The sequence below is a fragment of the Sabethes cyaneus genome, chromosome 2 (assembly GCF_943734655.1).
Source record: "Sabethes cyaneus chromosome 2, idSabCyanKW18_F2, whole genome shotgun sequence".
NCBI classification, from domain to species: Eukaryota; Metazoa; Arthropoda; class Insecta; order Diptera; family Culicidae; genus Sabethes; species Sabethes cyaneus.
Genome location: NC_071354.1, coordinates 195,146,872 through 195,167,522, shown reverse-complemented (window position 1 = coordinate 195,167,522; position 20,651 = coordinate 195,146,872). Strand labels below are relative to the sequence as shown.

Genomic DNA, 20,651 nt, shown 5'->3' with positions numbered 1-20,651 from the left:
TTAGAATACTTTTGTGAATTCAAGTGGAATTCGGGGTAAAAATTGCCAAATGTGATTGATGCGTTGTTCTCAGAAAGTGCCTCCATTCTGAATAAGAGTTAGCCTATACGGGGATCTCTGATAACAAATAGTTCTAAATTAATCGGACTCTTGAATATTCTTAATTCTCATAAAAATCTCCCAAAAATCCGTTTTATGGGAGTGGCGGCTTGGATTTTAATGTTACTAAGAAGGGCAATGGGCAAATCTCCCATATCCAGTTGGATATCAAAGAGAAATCTTACAATTAATTTAATTGCTGAATGAAATACATGCAAACATTACGGGATGCAAAAATTCAATTCATTGAATCAAGTAAGAAATTGAAGTGTTCTAGAATGTATTAAGTCATCATAAAGGAAAGCTAACCAGGGAGAGGATGAGAAGAGGTAAAGTGGACCACCGATGAAAGATAGAGGCAAAATACAGTCAAATTCTGTTGATTGCACTGGGTTTGTCGCCCATTTTGACAAGGACTTTCGTTGGTTGGGCTGAGCTGTTATAGCTAACAGTTCAAGCATTATTCATGTCATTTCTTGGCTTTATCAGGTCGGCCCGACTAACAAGGGGTTTTCCCATAATCGGCGATAATGTATTATGTAGTTGCAACATATATCTATGCAGGTTGTGGGGCAGCGGGGTGCTTGGTAGCGAACGGTTGTTGGAGTTTGGCGACGTATTCCCGTTATAAGTACTGCGCACTTGGTGTTTGGTCTAGTGGATTAGGTGGTGGGTACGACTCTATGGTTTGAAGCTTGTGTCGACTACCGCGAATACCCTCGTTGTGCTGCGCTTAATTTACTTCATAGACCTATCTTGAGACTGTGCATAAATGCCAGGACTATGGAAGATGACAATTGTTCCATTTGTCATCATCATCATCATCATCATCATCATCATCATCATCATCATCATCATCATCATCATCATCAAAATATGACATCCCAGCCTTTGGCAGAGAGTCAGTTCGTGGAGTCTGTGCAGGACTGTAAACGCCTTCGCCTGCAGGCATAGGCGCGTCGGCTTTGTTTGTGGCTCTATCTGTGTTTTAGTGGGCGGCATTACATGTCACATCAGGTAAAACTGGCGTTTGAGGTCTCCTTGATACTCTGTTGATGACAACACAAAAGGGCCCGGCATAGAGCTTTATAAAGCATTGCACGCAGATGTCAGTGCGTTTTTATCGTCCCAGGTTTGACAGTGTTGCGGGGTTTGTTTTGATTACTTATTCGCACGACCCAGAAGCAAAAAATTGCAAAAATGACAAAAATATATGTTGTGCAGAACTGATATCATTTTTCTGCTTAGGAAAAATCGGGCATTTGGGTTTCCACAAAAAAATGGTACGAATTACAAGTAATAAACCCACTAGCAATAAAATTAGGTTCCAAAGGGAATCAAAACAAAACACACAAAAACGTTAAACCAGAGTTGAGGTTAGGCACCGTGCAAAGGTTTATACGCTATTAAGCGACCAATTTGATAACCCGAAAAAAAAAGGAAATTGGCCTTGAAATTGGATTCAAATTAACACCAATTTAGACTTGAATGTGGACTTTGAATTGATCTCAAAAGTGGACATGAATTTGAACTTCCAATTCGAATTGAAATCAGATATGAAATAGGACTTGAAGTGGTACTTGAAATCAAACTTGAAATTGGATTTGAAATCTCACGAAATTAATTTTAAAATTGGACCTGAAATTGCACTTAAGATTAGATACAACATTTTACCTAAAGGACAGCGTTTCTTCCGTGGTGCAATTTGATGTGGGACATCCTTTAAAATCAAACTTGAAATAGAAACTGAAATTGATCTTAGAATTAAACTTGAAATTATACTTAAAATTCTCATGATCTTCAAAATTAGTTAGGACCAGTTTGCACTTGAAGGTTTACTTCGAATTACAATTGAACTAGAAGTTGGACTAGACATTGAATTGGACTTGAAGTTGGACATAGAGTTGGACGTGAAATTGGCCTTGATATTGGATTTGATATTGGACCTGAAATTTGACTAAAAATTAAAGTTACAATTGGACTTGAAATAGGAATTAATACGTTTGGACCATTTCTTATTGGAAGCCTTATGGTAAATTGAACTGGAAGTTGGACTTTTGGATTGAACCTAGAACTGAATATTGAATTTGAAAAATTTATTTTATCGTTCAGTCGTTCGACATCCTGGCGACGTGGTCGGCCCACCGTAGTCTTCCAACTTTCGCCAAGTGTACAAAGAAAATCTCTCCAAGTAGCGCCTGCAAGTCGGGATTAATACGCCTATGCCACTCTCCGCTTTCCGTTTGTACTCCGCCAAAAATAGTCCGCAATATCTTTCTTTTAAATACGGCTAATGCACGTATGTTCTCCGTAAGCAGTTACAGTTACAGCGTCAAATCCGTAGAGGTATATCGGTCGTCGTCAGCTTTACGCAGCGGTGTATGCTCTTTGATCGAAGCGCCTTGCGAAGCGAGAAGTAGGCACGACTTCCAGTTTGAATGCGTCTTTGAATCTCCTTACTCATATTATTGTCGACGGCGACCAGGGATCCCACATATATGAACCCAAGAATCACTTCCAGTTCATTGCCGACGCATTGATTTGTGGATTACTTCGGTCGTCCCAAGGTCGAGGTCGTCTGCGAACGCAAGGTGTTGGCTATTTTTGTTCAAGATAGTTCTTCTCGTTTCGATGCCCATTCACCGGATCACACTTTCATGTTGAATAAGATAGGGGACAGTCCTTCCCCTTGGCGTAACCATCTGCGCTATTCGAAGGGACTCGAGAGTGTCCCCGAAACACGCACGTAGCACATCGTTCGCTCCAGAGTAGCCTTGATCAGCCATGTCAGTTAGTCCTGAAATTCTCATGCATTATCTGCCATAGCTGTTTGCGTTCGTGCTGCCCTGAAATCGACGAAAATGTGATGCATGGATATCTGGATATCAGGATTTGATCGTAGAGTGAAAATTTGATCCCTAGTAGCACGGGCCCCTATGAAACCCGCCTGATACTTCCTTGCCAATTTTCTTGCTATTGGAGATAGACGTTGTAACAAAATCTGGGAGATCGGGGTTGATCAGTTGATTATACGGTGAGTGCTTCTTTGACATTTTTGTAGAGTTCTGCCGGGAATCGGTCCTTTTCGGCGGCTCTATTATTCTTCCGCTGATTGAATTCTCGCTAGATCTCTTGTAGCGTTTGTAGGCACTCTTAAGTTACCTTCTGTTTCGCTTCCTTCGATTATATCGCTATTGAGATGCTCATCGAAGAACTGCTTCCACCTGTCGACCACCTCGCACTCGTTTGTGACCAGGTGTTCCTCCTCGTCCCTACAAATATTTGGTGTGTATCCTTTGCGAGATTGGTAAACCTTTAACTTTCTAAAGGAGCTTGCGCGTCTCATTAGCACAGAAAAGTTGCTCTTCTTCCTCGTTGCAATGTTTAGATAGTTTTTCTCCATCGCTTGATTGTATTCCCGTTCAAATCAATCATTTCGAACTCCTGAGGGTTCCTCACGTAGCGGTTGAGACCTCGGCCAAAGTTGACTTACAAAGCCTTCAATACTTAACGCGACATTTTCTATCAAATGGCTTCAAAAAAGAGTTATCAAGTGATGGTAAGAATAATTTTGTATGTCAGGCGAAAGGCATTAAATTGTCAGGATCAAGCCAACTTCATCGAGAATTTTGCTCAAACGGCAGTTTAATCCCACATTAAAGCAAATATGTGTTCCGATTAAATATTGCGCGAACGTTCCAAAAAACGGCAAAAAAATATTTTAACACACGTGATGTCTCATGTCTACATACCCAAAATGCTGGAAAACTGGTTCTTAACATTTGTTTAAGCGAAATTTCCGAACTGAACGTGAATGCTTCAGCATCAGAGCTCATCAATGTTATTAATAGAATCTGTTGTTTGGTTGGCGGTAGCTGGAACTGCAAGGTGTGATACTTCATCCGATATGATGGCTATAGGTAGACACATCAAGAAATGAATGAGCTGTAGCGGTAAATCTAAATACCACCTGTTATACGCGCAGAGATGTAACTGATCAGAATTTTTTCGAAGAGTTTACTGGCACACTGTTTTTTATTTATCCCTATAGTATGAGATAAGTAGATGCTTTCCAACCGCGATTGTCAAATTGAACTAATTATCATGCATGGTTTCTTGTGAGCATACATTTAATTTTATGTTTTATGCAATCGATCCTAATGGTAACATATTTAATAATGTGTGTCAATAGCTTTAAAATTAACTCTTAAACAGGCTACATCGTTAAAATAATCGGAAAAGTGCTTTAAAAAATTAAAATCACACAAAACAACGGAAAAATTTACGATGAAATTTTCTTCATTTTTGGTACATGATTGCTAACAATACTTAAACGCGTTGTCAGAAGTCAGTCAGAACTGATTTAAACAAATGTTTCGTATCCTTGATAAAAAAAACTAATATGTCATTGGGGTCCTAAAAGCGAAGGCTGTCAAAGACGGTCTTACCCGTTAGGTGGTTAATTTATTTGTTTTTTTGTTTATTTGTAAAAAATCATCGGAAACTTGGTGGTCTCCATGATATAAACACATACGACAGTAAATACATACAATAGTACAATTACAAATTTATCGTCTACAAGAGAGTCGTCGTTGAAAGTTATTAGGCGTCATGATGAAATCGAACCGACCGTAGAGTTCGTTGAACCGTATTGCCGTAAATCGGATTGGATCGTAAGTCCGTATTTTGCATTCTGTCCCTGCAGGTGCACGAAATACCTAGTTCTGAGGGGTTGTTCAGGAGCATACAAATGCAGTTGACTCAGAAGATCGGGGCAGTCAGTATCTTTTAACAGCAATCTACCCAGGAACGTGGCTTGAGAGTTCGTTCGTACGTCTTCTTTCAAGAGTCACCAAGTCGAGCAGCACACCTAAAAGAGAGCTTCGATGGGATGGACAAGCTTATCTGGGACTCCTTTACATCCAGCTGTTTTTGTTATTTAGTCAGTAGTCAGTAGCCAGAACTTCGTATAATGGTCCACATATGATACAGCTAGAAATCCGCGGTTAATTGCTGCCGTCGGAGATTAGCTTCAATTTTTTCTGTTTTCGATTATCTAGGATTATCTTGTAGAGTTCTTTGAGAGTGATATACAACCGCGCCAGTTTTCGCATTCTGATAGGGTTCTGTTCCCCTTTCTTGGGAACTTCTACCAAGATACCGAATGTACGCACTTTCTATTCTTGGAGCTTCCACTTTCACAGACTTTCGATGGCAACTTCTAGATTATTACTATTTAATATCTGACTGTCTAGTCTATAGTTAATTGATACGAAGGAATCTCATCTCCTGGCATTTAGTTAGAAATCAAACAGTTTAATTTGATCAATTTACAATGTATCCAGCACGCCAGTTCTGATTGGTCATCGTACGTGGCAAATTCCATCACTACTAGCCATACTAAACCTCTATGCATCACTGAACAGGACCGTTCGCCAATTTTGACCATTCTAGGTCCAATAAGCTTGTCGCCGTATGTTTGTATCTCGACTGGGAGCGACTGTTAGAGTCAATATGAAGTAGCACTAGTTCAGCAAATTTTCCAGTATACTAACAGCTAGCTGCAAAGTTTGTCGAATAAAAGCAGTAGGTTTCTTAACCGGTATGTACTATCGAAACTATCCTTTTTTTAAAGGAACATTTCAATTTTTCAGTAATGTATTCATATTGTATATGAATTTATGAAGTATACCATCTTTCGCTGATCGTGCAGGCCTAAGTCATCTGGCAAAGTCATCAAACACCGCGTGCATATGGTCATATTTACCCTATTTGTAATACTAATCTGATGCTATGAAAACCTATATAACGTTAATATATCCAATTGCGATAAGCTTCGAATTTTGTAGTCGTTAAGCCTCAAAGTCAAAAGCATATAAGAGTATACAACAGAAACCAATGGGTTAAAGCTTTGGGTCAAACCTTTATCTATGCAAATATGAATTAACTATCCCCTTTAGCATGTCGCTCCCTAAACCATGATTGATGTTTCATTTAATTCGATACCACGATACGTTCCGTTTATTGACAGGGCAAATACTCAATACTTAGAATAGAACTCCTCAAAATAAATAACTTTTCGTAAAAAAAAAAATTATTTCATCATCTGTGCGGCAATGGAGGCCATTCTTGCGGTCTTCGATACTGTTTTTAATTTGTTTTACAGTTTCCGAAACGCAGATTAAGATTAAGTTGTTTTTCAAACAAGATTACGGCGAAGTCGGACATTGCTGTCGCCAGGTAAGGATGATTTTTCATATCCATAACGGTTCATATTGTACGATTTTTCATATGTTTTCATACACTCTATTCAACCCACCGCAGTCTGCCAAATCTCAGTACATGTCTCAGTCTGACCCACTAATCTGATATATTATTTTGACCCATTCAGCATCGCCCGAATCAGTTTAACCAGTTTCGCCACAACCAGGTTCTAGCATTATCTGCTTATCTAGCATTAAAAAATTAACTTTTTTTGGATGGTGGTAAAAAACTAAGACTAAGTTAATTAAGTTTGATAATTTCTCATGGATTTCTCATGGAAGGTAATTATATTAGCTTACTTGCAAAAAAAATCTACAGCTCTATCAGTCGAACTCTAGCCGTGATGGCGAAAACAGTGAAGCTACTCCTTTCAGAAGTGTGCGCGGTCAAAGAACGGTACCCCGCCGCGTCGAAAACGGACATCGTGCGGCACTTTGTGGACGCCGAATACGCCCGTTCCGGCATCTACAATATCTTTTGGACTATCTTTTGGTACTATTGGACAACAATCAGAGCATCAAAAGATAGCCCGGTTCCGGACGGCCGACGCCACTGAGCGACAAGAAGCTCCAAAGGATGCTGAAGAGGAAGACCGAGGGAAAAGTGGCTACATCGCTGCGTGCGCTTGGCAGGGAGGTCGATGCAACCGGCCAAATAGTGAAAAAGTACCTGACGAACATGGACATACAAACATGTCAGGAAGCGGCAGTCCCGTCCACTGGTCTCGGAGCTGCACGCAATGACGCAGCGGCATCGGCTGAATAAAATGGTCAAGACGATTTTCCCGCCGAATCGCGACGGTGATGGATGACGAGACCTATCTTACCCTGGATGGTAACGTCTGGCAGGGCACTTCGTACTTCCCCCACGAAGGAAGTGAGCTACTCCGGACTGGCCGTGAACGGGGAAATTTATAGTATGAAGTGCCTGCCGGAAGTTGCGTCATTCATCAAGAAATACCATAAGGGCGAAGACGCGGTGTTCTGGCCGGGTCTTACGTCGGCCCACTACTTGAAGCGATCATTGGAGGAGATGAAGCGGCTGAATAGGAATGAGGAGGAATTGATAAATAAAACGAAGAAAGAACTCAACACGCATGTTTCCGTCCGCCATGGCAAATGTTCCGGTTAACTGGCGGAAGGCCGCTCACAAGAGCGTAGAATTTTTTTGCAAGTACGCTAATATAATTACCTTCCACCATTGCACAGTGGTCAGAATCGACCGAAAAAACGGAACATTTTGTTGCCGCTGTTTTTAAGGGATAAAAAGCGACTTTTCTTGAATATGAATATGAATATATGGTACTACCACCTGCCTTAGCTGAACATCCGTTCATAGCAATGAGCCTATCATGTCAAAAAGAGTTGAACATATTCAGCGATTGGTCATGCTTCCCAACTCTTGTATGAAGGGCCAAAAGGGAATTGGTCGATAAGCAACATCACTTACACGTTCCAGGGATTTAGAGAATCTCCTTCCAAGGGCTAAGTCACATGAGTCAATCGTTGAATAAACCGTCTTAATGCAGAATGACTCCAGCAGGTGGGGAGAAGAGCCCGCTTATTATCCACGATGTGTTGCTAAACGGGCCAAGATTAACCATAGAAAGTTGACTGTTTCACTCTCCCTAGGCCCACCGCTTCAAACAAGTGCTCTGATGGTCCCTCCCTCTTCTCGATTCTAGTTTATTTATGAAATGTGGTATATATGGGTAAAAATAGAACAATCTCACCAGCAGTCCTTCGAATGGAATAGAGTTGTGTCCTTTTAGTTTCCATAAGTGCTTCTAATAATTAATTTAATTTCTCTTCTGGTATCCAATATCCATGTGCAGTATTAACACTCGTATTGGCCAAAGTTTTCACTATAAAGCAGTAAATGCTTCATAAGCTAAAATGAAAAAAATAATTAAAATAACTTATATTATGCTTACCTATTAACCAGATCGTGTGGCTCCACCGTCTGCCCAAAACCTCGATTATGAGATCAGGCAGCCGGGAACCACACAGTATCGCACCTCCTAGCTTGGCTACTCAAAAGAGCATTTCCGGGTATGGCCACGTGGAGGCGCTAGGTAGGAGCTTGGGATAGCTAGAGCTATATTGGACGCTCCTCATTTGTCTTCCCCATTTGCTTCCCTGCTTCCCCATACCCAATAAAAAGCGACTTTTCTTATGTAAAAACTCACGAGAAATCGATTCGTGATGGTCTCAACGCGCGGAAATGAGGGGAAGTAGCCCATTTTGCCCATAGTTTTAAAAGGATGAGCGTCCAATAAAAAAATATGGGTCAAAAATTTTTCGAATAGGAACAAACATACTAAATTTGAACAAAATCGAAGCACTCTTACTGCTGCTCCTCTTCCTATCAATCATACTTAAATTTCAGTACAAGCTGTAGGGTAAAACAAGGCAAAACATTTCCTTGCACGACATTTTTGTTAAAAAAGTTGATCGTCGTTCGATCTTGTGATTTTTCCAAACTTCACACCAGGCATGCCTTCTTAAAAATTTCTGCTAAAAGCATCGAATTGGAATTTTGACTGCAGTTCTAAATTCTTGAGTATAATGGGGTAAATCAGACTTCTAGATTATGTTATATTAATATAAAATTGTTCATGTATAATTTTTCTAAAATTCTCCTACTTTCCGCAATTAGAGAGAGTTTGTATATAATTCTTCCAAAAATATTAGAAAATAAAGGTGAAAGAGGCAAAATGGGCTAGTTTTCCTCATTTTCGCGCATTGAGACCATCACCAATCGATTTCTCGTGATTTTTTACATAAGAAAAGTCGCTTTTTGTCCCTTAAAAACAGCGGCAACAAAAAGTTCAATTTTTTCGATCGATGCCCACTGTGCATTGATTCGCCGTGGAGCGATCTTCATGAAAGTGTTTACTCTCAAGTCGATATCCCTTCTTAAAAACAGTTGTTAAAAGCAGTTGTTCCTATGCTCAGATCTTGACAATGAAGCAGTGGATTGTCTCGTACGGTCGCTCGCTCCCCACTTTTAGAAGTTCAGCCAGGAAATCGTCTTTCCTAGCGGCCTTGCCATTTTTCAGCTTACTACGTGTCTTCCTAATCTTCGTCTGGTCGTTACCTCGGCCTTGTCATTTGCAGCTAACTACATATCTACCTAGTCTTCTCCTAGGCTCGTGGTTCCACAACAGGTTGATTGACCATCGCTCACAATTCTTTTTCTGTTCCTTCTACTCTCCGTGCTCATTCAAAAGCGTCTAGAAATGCTTGTGTCACCTGGCTGCTGCCGCCGTTTTGTCAGTGAGTAGACTGCCAGAACTATCACTGCACGTCATAGGCATGGCACAATTCCTGCTTCTCACCGTTTTGTAGAAACTCCCTGTGTCGTTGCTGGTGAATCGCTCCTCGCACCGAGTGCGAGCCTTCGCCACGTGCGACAACCTTGCATGAAACTTACACACGACAAGATTGTAGTCAGAGTCGATATTTATCGACCAACATTTGAAAAGGGCGGATAAGCCAACTGTCAAACAGAACGAGTGAGAGTTATTTTTTGCTGGAGCAGCATAGGAAAATGAACTCTCACTCGTTCTGTTTGACGTTGGCTTGTCCGCCCTTTTCTAATGTTGGTCGACATTTGATCCCCGACAAGACCGTACATAGATGACACCCGAAAAGTGTCGACCATCGATCAGGACATGATCGATTTGGGAGCTAGAGTCTCCATTTGGATGCTTCCAGGTGTGTTTCTGAATATTCAAACGTGCAAAATAGTTACTAAAAATGACCTCGGCAAAGCTTATGAACCTCAGATTGTTATCATTGGTCAACAGATGAAGACTATATCTTTCTATGACAGAACGGAGGAATTGCGTCTCTGATGAATGTCGTGGTTTGGGAACTCTCCATAGGTCCTCTCGAGCCTGTCGTAAAACGCATTGCTAATCCCATTGGATTTATCATTTGTCGGTGTGTAAACGCTGATTATGCTGTAGTTGATGAATTTGACCTTAATTCTAAATCATAACAACATAGAACCACAGTTCTATGGAGAACCCAGTATTAAAAAGGTGGATACGATGAGCAGGACATGTTGCAAGAATGAAAGACAAGTACCCTGCAAAGATCAAATCAAACCCTAGGTCACAGAACAGAAGTGGAAGTTAAAATCCAAACACGTACATGCTACTTTCTGCAGATACTAGCGAACCTGGCGGTGGCGAGTCACTTTTTTCCACGAAAACACCCGAACGCTTACGAATGCACACCAAAGCATATGAATGCTGCTATGCGATTGGCAGCGAGCGTTCTGCTTGTATTGCTGTTATTCGCTTCTATACGAAAACCTTCCCAAAGAAAAATAAAAACAAAAAAGACTCTGTCACCAGTTTTGATCGCCGAATCGTTCGGACTTCCACTTCTGTTCTGTGCCTAGGTGCTACATTCCGTTATAGAAACTTGACCTTCTGTTTTTATACGACAGACTTCGCAGCCAGCTGTTAGAGTACAGGACAATTGCAGAGCCAGTTGCTACGATCCTCTTGACTCTAACAGCTTCTCCCAGTCGAGATTCGAACTTACGACGATTGGCTTATTAGGCCAGCATCAAACCTTGAGGCCAACTGGGAGGACAATGATTTGGTTTGCTTCAGATCAGGTATGGCTAGTTTAAAGCAGAGGAGTGTTTGGTGCGAAAAATGATAGATTGAATACTGGGCAAGTTTTCGATCTGCGGCTAAAAATATATTGGGTTTAGTTCGTGGCACTGGGACTCCAACCCAGAATTTCTCGATTAGTACTCGAGTGCTTTATGCATTTAAACCACAGAGAACAGTCATCCATTCAGGAGCAAATTTCTCGGGAATTCTTGGATAAAATTTACAATTAAAATCACCTAATATGCTAGCGTCACCACCACTATAGTTTCCCAACTAAATGATTCTTTTGATTTGGGCACTGACAACCTTTGGCTCCGCTGGCGCTAGTATATATGGACTATAAGCGTTATGCTAGCGCCAGAAGCTAGCTGTTGTGAGTTTAGTGTAGAATTTTATGCGCCTTCAGTGACATCATCACTATAGTTTCCCAACTAATTTAACATAAGTTTTATCCAAAGGGGACCTTTCGCTTGGGGGTCTGTTCTCTGTGTTTAAACTATACCTCACCCATATATTAATTAGTCTCAGATCTAGTTTTTGCAATCTATTGGCCTTGCCAGCGTTGAAAGAGATTTTGTAGGCTGCTCGCACTTACAGGAAATCTCGTGCCGAACTGTCAACGCGTGAGTGTTGACAAAAGCAAAAACACTTCGCTTTCTTTTTTTCTCACGCAAAACCCTGAACAATATCAGCAACGCTGGCAAGGCCAATAGCAACAAAACGAACGTTGTGACGTAGTTCCCGAGCGCCTCGATTGCTTTACTGTATGATGCAGGCGGAGTACCAATACGCTTGTCCGATTTTCCTAACCTGTGCTTCATTATCATTGCCTGCAATAGGGTCTATGATTCTTGGATAGTTGTAAATCTTTTTGTGCTACATGATTTAAAACTATCATTTTATGCATTTGAAGTCCATAGACTTCTATCGGGAGCTGATGGAATAAAGACTTTCTCTTATGTGCTCAACAAAAATGTTCCCGGTTGAACGAAATTTCTAACTTAAACTTATGTGGTCGATTTACCCATGTTTGCCATGCCATGTTTGTAAAAATTAATTTTCTGCGTTTTTTATAATCCACAAATGCTAAATCTGATCTTATTACTTGGTGTAATAATTACAGGCACAGTATTCTAAGCAAAAACAAATTAACCTCTTAATTTGTAAAAAAAAATCTTTTAATAGTTTTCGAAGCTGTTGAGGCACAGCTCTAAACAAGAAATGTTGAAGCCACGTTGACAAAAGTTTGACTGTCAGATGAACGGGGCGCTACTGTAACTATAAATGTAACTCATTCCCTTAAACTCATAGATGATGGACGAATGAATTATACAACTCTACCCTTATGTAATCCACCGGGGTAAACCCCTGAACCGCCGATTGCAGTAATTTAAATTATCTCGATCATGAAGCGTTGATGTTTAGTGACACTTTTTGTCATTAGGTGGTGAGTTGTAAATGTTTTGTCTAATAGTATACATTACTTCTAATGGGAATTGGACACTAAGTGCATATTTTAGAATTGCAATATATACATATATATACATACAGAAGAAACTATTCAGCTTTCACAGCTGCATCTACATCATAGACTTAGCTGATAAGGATACCAACTTCCTCGGAAAGATACTTGGGAAAGGCTAAGCCTGTATTTGCATAATGCTAAACATTCGCAAAGCAGGAAAGTACAGGAGATAACAATGGACCACAATGTAACGAAGGGACGAATAACGGCCGAACGATAACGACACTAGAAGTTAGGGCGAGGCTAGCATAGATAAAGAAAACTTTATGTTATAGGAAAATCTGACTAAACACATTCACTACTAGTTTAGAATTCAAAGAGAGTAGTCGTAGTTTTTTAAAAAGACTATCCAAAACCCTAGTGTTGTGTAACTTATATATAATACATATATATGTATTAATTTAGCAGATAAATTTATTTGTCTATTTGTGATAAATCTTAAGTTCATAAGTATTTCAGATCTTAAATCTGCAGGGGTTTCCGCTTATTTTGATACTAATTTTGTAATGATCCGACCACGGGAAGTGACCGAAAAACGATCGCACACACAAGCATTCCAGTGCGGCGTGGAACACCCTCAACGGAATAAAACGCCACTCATGTAAAACCGCGATTTTCAAACTTTATGTACCTTTTTCTCAGAAACTACAAAACGTATAAAAACAAACTTTTTTTTGTTTTGTTGGTAGAAGCTTGGCAAAGATTTTTATAACTTTTGAGCTTTGTAAACTAAGCACAGCTTGAGAAAAAAGAAAAAAGCATGGCAAAAAAAATTTTGTCTTCTTTTTCCTTTTCCTCAGGTTGTGTTTCGTTTACAAAGCTTAAAAGTTATAACAGTCTTTGCCAAGCTTCTACCAACAAAACAAAAAAAAATTGGTTCCGATACGTTGTGTAGTTTCTGAGAAAAAGGTACATAAAGTTTGAAAATAGTGGTTTTACAGGAGCGGCGTTTTATTCCGTTGAGCTTGTTCCACGCTACACTGGAATGCTTATGTGTTGGATCGTTTTTCGGCCACTTCCCGTGGTCGGTTCATTACAAAATTAGTATTAAAATAAACGAAAAAGACTGCAAAAATCAAAATCTGAAATAAAAAATTTATGACTTTTTCAAAAAATTTAGTCGTTTATGTCCCCTTAATTGAAATTTTCTTATGCCTTCAACGTACAAAGAAACTAGAACAATGGGAGCTGGTAAGTTTTCCAGTCTGTGATTACGTCGCATTGAAGCGGTAACGTAAGATTTTCTGTGTTCGTAGTAACTTCGGAATAGCAGAGAGAGGTTATCAATATTTCTTACGACCTGAGATGCTTACAATTTATGTAGGGTAAGCGTTGCTATTTGCTTTTTCTGTTAACTGAACAAGTCAAATTGTTCGTCGTTAGAATACGTTAAATAATCGGGAAAATCCCAACAAAATAAAATATCCGCAAACAGTACGCAGGCTTGAGTCTGGTAGTGCAGAGTGCTACAGCAGTTACCCTACGAGCCAACCGTTGTGAACTCGTGCTTCATTCTAGCAGAAATAAATATTACCATCGAATAGAACTTTTCACCTGTTACGATCATTCCCCGCGCGGAGCCGGTCAGGAAACAACAGGTTAGGCTTCTACGGACCGAATCACTGGAAATACCTTTGTATATTTTGCTGGTGATGGAAAGATTTGGTTAAATAACGACCATCTCAATCAGTATTGAATTGACGACAGCCAGAACCGGCCGTTTGGATTGGCTCTTGTTAAAGCAAATCCTCTTTCATTCGCTTCCTGAACATCACATATACAATATCGTCATGGATGCTGCAAAAGTGGTAAGTATACAGAGCTTTTAGAAAACAGATCTGCCGATGCTGTTGGAATTGTAATCAAAATATAAATTTGCTATTCATGGGATACTCACGCCATTTTTGTTTAAAACCAACGGAATGTTTATATGCAACTACAGCAAAGTGCAGTGTGAAAAAAAAAGAACCGGAATAATATTCGCATCATCATCTCGAATTTGTTGAAACGTTGAAGTGCATCGAGAATATAAGTTCTATTCTACAAGTAGTGATGAATGCAGATAATTCTGGGCCTATCAGTGAAATTCTATGAAATTCAATGGGCACCGATTTTTATTAAGACATTTGGTGAAGTGCTTAAATAAATCATCGTTACACAGCTATGAACAAGATCATTCTTGTGCGTCAGTTTTCAATTCCCTCGTGGTAAACAATTCAGCAAATAAACACTATTTTGAAAGCAAGATTAATGAATGTTTACACGAGTTTTAATGTTTGCAATGGTATACGATGCACTGTTCAAGTTCTGTAAAACTATTTTAGGCGTAGAAATTTAAGCACGCCTTTTCTCATTTCATTTTGCACTTCTTAAGGACAATATTCATTTTCGGTTGAGCTTAGATTCTCTAATAACATACTTTAATAGCATAATTTAAAAAAGTTCTTATAGGGTCGGCTAAAAATAAAAAAAAAGAAATAATTTTAGAGAAATCTTGGTGTTAATACTGGGAAAGTGGATGAAAAACTATCATACACATAAGCATTCTAGTACCACGTGGAACAAACATTTTTAACTTTGTTGGTAGAAGTTTGTAGAAAATTCCTATAACTTTTGGGGTGTGTAAACCAAATACATCCTGGGAAAAGAGAAAAAACAAGAAAAAATGATTGAAAAATCAAAAATAAATCTTCTTTTTCAAACTTTTTCAAAAAAAACAAAAAAAAAGTTTGTTTCAATAAATTGATTAGTTTCCAACAAAAAGGTACATGAAGTTTGAAAATCGTGTTTTAACAAGAGAGGTGTTTTATTGTGTAGAGTTTGTTCCACGCGACATTGGAATACTTATGTGTATGATTGCTTTTTATCCACTTCACATTAACGGAAGTTGGATCATTACCAACTCAATACCCGAAAGAAAAAAAATTGATTTTTTTTAAATTTTAATCGACCGTGTCCTCTATTTTGAATGGTGTAAAAAGCAATCTTTTGGTCAGGCAATAAAGTTCAGCATGAGTTAAAATAAGAGACAAGAAAAAAATACAACGCTTCCAGCAAATCACTGTTTGCGAATTCAAATTCTTACAAACACTGCTGTGATTCTTCCAGCCTCCTCCACCACCGTACTCGGCAAGTGATGCACCTATTAGCTCTCAACCGGTTCCGGAGGGCGCTGCGCAATCGAAAGAACAAACTGCTATCGTTCAAGGCACCGTAGCACTGCTGTCGCCGCTGATCGGACTCGATAAAGTAAAATTTAAACAATCCGTCGAATGGCTGCAGATCGTGTGCGGTGTTGAGATGCCAATCCATTTCGAGCTGGCCAATCAGTTCGACTCGGTTATCTACCGGCTGCAGGAGGACACTGACTGTTGTACACGAAACTTTATTCCGCAAGGATTTCGCACGGATTCAACGGTGCTTGCCGTAAACGGTGTTCCTGCGTTCCGGTTCCAGCGAGAAGGGCGCTGTGTTATGAACTGTTGTATGCCCTGTTGCTGCTATCCGTTGCCTTTCAGCAGAGAACGGTTAACCGTAACGGCAGCAAACGGCACGGTGCTGGGCGTCGTTCAACAGGAGTGGTCCTGCTGGACATCACGCTTTAGTATTCTTAACGCCGAAGGAAGTGTGATACTGGGAATTAACGGACCGCCACTTAATTTCGCTTGCTTCTACGATATAAACTACGAAATTGTTGCTCTGGACGGGACTCGGATAGGCAACATCACGAAGCATTACGCGGGATTTTGTTGCGATACGTTCGCAGATTTTGATGATTTTACTATCGACTTTCCGTCCGATCTGGATGCAACTGTGAAAGCTACTCTTCTTGGCGCTGTCAGCTTAATTGTATGGATTTTTTCTCTTTTGCTTTTTAACAGAAATTAGTCAACATGCACCGTTTTCTTTTTTCTTTTTTAGAATTTGCTTTTCTTCCAAGGATCTATCCGACGATTGGCTTGCGCATTAGTCTGTGGAATATCACGAACTGCGATAGACCTCAAACTGATGAAATAATCCTGCAATGCTAAATATTATGACTATAATTTTTTGCATTTATTGCAATGTAAACAAATTTGTATTTTCTGGAGTGGAATAAGCAACTTCTCCGTTATGAAGAAAGAAGTAAAATATGCTTACTTCGTAAAACGTGGACGTGACGTGGAATAGTTTTTGTTAATTATATGTTTTGTTCTTTCTCTCATACAGATCACTGTAATACAATTACTTGTGCAAAAAATGTCATTGAAAGATAAATCGTCTTTATTTGTAAGGGGGATTTTGACAAACGCTACTAGAGTTTTACGAAATCGAAATTTAAAAGATGACAATTGCTCCAGCAAGGCCCTGTAAATGTGCTCTCTCTCTCTCATCTGTAGAGAGTCAGCAATTTCTGAGTAACTGTAACAATCGGCATATTCATTTGGTTTTGACTGCTTATGACTTTTAGGCTTTCCAGCTTGTTCCAGCTCGCTTTCCCACAGACAGCCGTTCCGCAGAAGGGACACGGACCAGTGAATGGAGAGCTAAGCCACACCTGAAAAGTTAACTTGTAAGTTCATTTCCTCCTATAGCGCAATGGCCAGGAATTCAGTACAGAGGTTAGTGAGTTTACCGGGCTTAGATGCCGTAAAAAAAACAAACGTAGTCGCTGAACATTTTTTGAGAAACATTTAAAAGTTTGAAGTTAAAGCCCTTGTTGTAGTTTGGTCTGTCCCTGTGATTTTTTCTGTAACGCAACTAATGGTGGTCTAGTTTTTCCTTGCACAATAAGAAATATATCTACAAATTTCTCATCAGATGACAATTCGTTACGGTTCCACAAGGACTTATCTATCAGAATGCTGATATTGTCTTTCTCACGGGAATGACACTTGCTATACCAACCTGTACAGAAAAAACCCGATTTAATCCACCTAGTGGTGAAAGGAACCTTTGTTATACGATCTTACTTGCTATTTGAGATAGAAATCGACACGTCTTCGGAAAATAATTCATCTATTGGTTATCGTTGTGCGTTGGTTAACATAAAATTTTTGAAAATTGAAAAAGTTCACAAAATTTGAACAAAATAGGAACACTTTTAAATTTTGATAGATCCTTTTTTCATGAAATTGCTGAGTAAGGATAAGTAAGTTATTATTAATCTGAGTAAGTGCAAATAAAAGTAAGTTGTAAGAGAAAATCTTATCCTTTAGCATATACAAAGTCTAGTAAAGGTCTAGTTTATAGGTTTTTGAACTATGTATAGTTTCCTGTAATGCCATTCTATTTGAATCACATCAATAGAGTTTTCTTGAACAATTTTCATCAATTTTTATTAACTCACGCTGTTGTATTTTATACAACACGTCACTATGGGCCAGAAATTAAAATTTCGGGACAAAAATATTTGCGGTTAAACGGCATGTCTCAGTTCAATGTGGCCTTCGGCAACTCTTTGAATAAAAAATTGATGCATATTTTGAAGGGGTCGTCCAATATTTAAGCGTTACTTAAACAACAATTCTAGTAATAACTTTTTGAGTAAACCTTTTTTCATCTTTTTGGTTTCAAAATATTAAAGATAAACTAATTTCAAGCAATTTTTCTGAAGCTATGAAACTTCTACCTTTTACCCATTTTCAGCAACAGACCTTTGTTTATAAACGAACCCTCAAATCACATTTCTTCTTGTAACATGTTTATTTCAAAAGACAGCTCAATATGATGTTCTAGAAAATATTTTGCACATAAAAGAGGAATATTTTTGCTGAAGACTGTTTTGCTTTATATGCATTAATTAATAAGATATAAGTGATTTTAGGTTAAAAACCGTCTGATGAAAAATCCGAATATCTTGACCATCTGCAAGTATCTGCAACTAGTTTGCATACCAATTTGTGGGGAATTATTAAAGCTATCTGCCCAAATGTGTATTTCAGAGAATACCTGCGAATACCATGACTGGGAATACCTGGGAATAGTGCGGCTTATTTTTTCATACATTTTATAACTTAATAAATATGCGTCCTAGCGTCAAACGGTCTTCACAGAAAATATGTATTTCAACATACTGAATAAATTTTTAGAACATTTGAAAGCAATAAAATAATCGTGTGCAAAGTTATTAAGTGCAATTGATTTTTAAGTGCTCTTTTTCAACACATCATTATATTTCGCAACCGGTAAGAGATAGATAGTTACTTTATTCAGCAAAGTTGCTTATTTTAGTATGTTCTGCAACTTTTGGAGAAAAAAACTTTTTTTTTTAATTTATTTAAGAAAACAAAAGTTTGTATCACCCTAATAGGTGAATTCATGGTCACCCTAATAGTGCAGGAAGATGCGCTATATTTTATTATTTTACTTCTTCGAAGACACCAACCTTGATAAAAAAACACATTTTTCATCAGACGGGGTTTAACCTAAAAACAGTTATATCTTATTAATTAATGCAGAAAAAGCAAAACAGTCTTCAGCAAAAATATTTCTCTTTTATGTGCAAAATGTTGTCTAGAACATCACATTGAGCTGTCTGTTGAAATAAACATGTTACAAGAAGAAATGTGGTTTGTGGGGTCGTTTATAAACAAAGGTCTATTGCTGAAAATGGGTAAATGGTAGAAGTTTGATTTCTTCAGGAAAAATACTTGAAATTGGTTTATATTCAATATTTTGAAACCAAAAAGGTGAAAAAAAGTTTACCCAAAAAGTTATTACTTAAATTATTGTTAAAGTAACACCTAAGTATTGGACGACCCCCTCAAAAGATGCATCATTTTTTCATTCAAAAAGTTGCCGAAGATCACATTGAGCTGAGACATTCCGTTTAACCGCAAATATATGTGTCTCGAAATTTTAATTTCTGGCCCATAGTGCACGTGTAGGTTTTTCAACGCCATATTGTTATAAAGTTACAAATCGTTGTTTAACTAACGTATATTCTTCAACAAACTTATTGTGAGCAAAATATCATAATTATTCAATGCATTAATAATTTAAATTGTTGGGAAAATTTATGCAGAAAAACTATCAGCAAATGTAAAATGTTTAAAATGTATCCGTCTGCTGGTAGTCGAGTAATTCGGAGTCAAAATTAGGGTATTCTTTATAATCAAAGTTCTACAGTTCCTAAACAAGCAAACATACAGGTATACTGTTTTCAGCAAAGTTGTGTATTTTTACTATTTGTACAATATTGTAGTACATGAAAAAGTCATACAACAATTACAAAAAGAGCAAAAATAGAAAAACTGATTTTACAAATTCATATACAATAAATAAGATTTTTCTATCTTCGCTGCAGAGATAGAAGGTTACTGTCTTTAGCAAAATTTCTTGTAATAATATGCTCTATAACTTTGCAGAACACATCAATGTGTTATATTGACACTGAAGAAAAATATTTTTTTTATTTTACTTTTAGGGGGATTAATAAAAATTTAAATTCCTCCAGACGATAGAGCTTTCAATTTCAAGAAACTCTTCCAAAGGTTCGATAAACCTAAAACCAAGTTTTCCCAGTCAAAACTCTAGTGCACACGTTTTCTTTGGTTTGGGGCTATTGTGCGCGCGAGTAACCGTGTTACAAAAGTTGGCGCGAGTGTTAATATCTTTTGACCGGTAAAACCAATTCTTATGAAATTTTGCATATATATTCGTAGTGTCAAAACCTCTCGTTTGATATTAAAATAATTGAAATTAGGTAAATTATCTTGGTTAAAATCATTATAAATTATTGTTAATTTTGGTGTGGTGTATACGGCTGCTCATAACTTTCAAATTAAACGTCCAATCAAAAAACCATTCAATAGTGATCTATTAGGATATATTATCTTTCGAATGAGACTAATAGCGCATAAATCGGTTTGGCCATCTCTAAGAAACAGGCGATAATTATTACCTTGTCAAAACAGGTTTTTTAAGGCTAACTTTTAAACTACTTATTTGTTTTCAATTAAAAATTCCTGAACAATTTACCTTTAATAAGGGCTTTCATTCGATACTAAGATCGATGAAATCGGTCATGTAGTTTCGAAGAAACCCGTGTCACGTATTTTTCACATTTTTGCTTATAACTTTTAAACGAAACGTCGTATCACGAAGCAACTCAATAGTGATCTACTAGACAATAACACCTTTCAA

General features: G+C 38.3%; 1 protein-coding gene across 1 annotated transcript; it reads left to right on the top strand.

Moving 5' to 3' along the window:
* Positions 1-14,122: 14,122 nt before the first annotated feature.
* LOC128737813 (phospholipid scramblase 2-like) lies at positions 14,123-16,762 on the top strand. The gene is made up of 3 exons (XM_053832550.1): positions 14,123-14,332; positions 15,633-16,373; positions 16,446-16,762. Exons 1-3 carry the CDS (start codon positions 14,315-14,317, stop codon positions 16,539-16,541), a joined length of 855 nt encoding a protein of 284 aa, XP_053688525.1. The 5' UTR covers positions 14,123-14,314; the 3' UTR covers positions 16,542-16,762.
* The last annotated feature ends 3,889 nt before the right edge of the window (positions 16,763-20,651 follow it).

Coding starts and splice junctions, on each gene's coding strand:
- LOC128737813 (XM_053832550.1), top strand. Junction 16,374..16,445: donor TTGGCGCTGTCAGCTTAATT/GTATGGATTTTT, acceptor TTTCTTTTTTAG/AATTTGCTTTTCTTCCAAGG.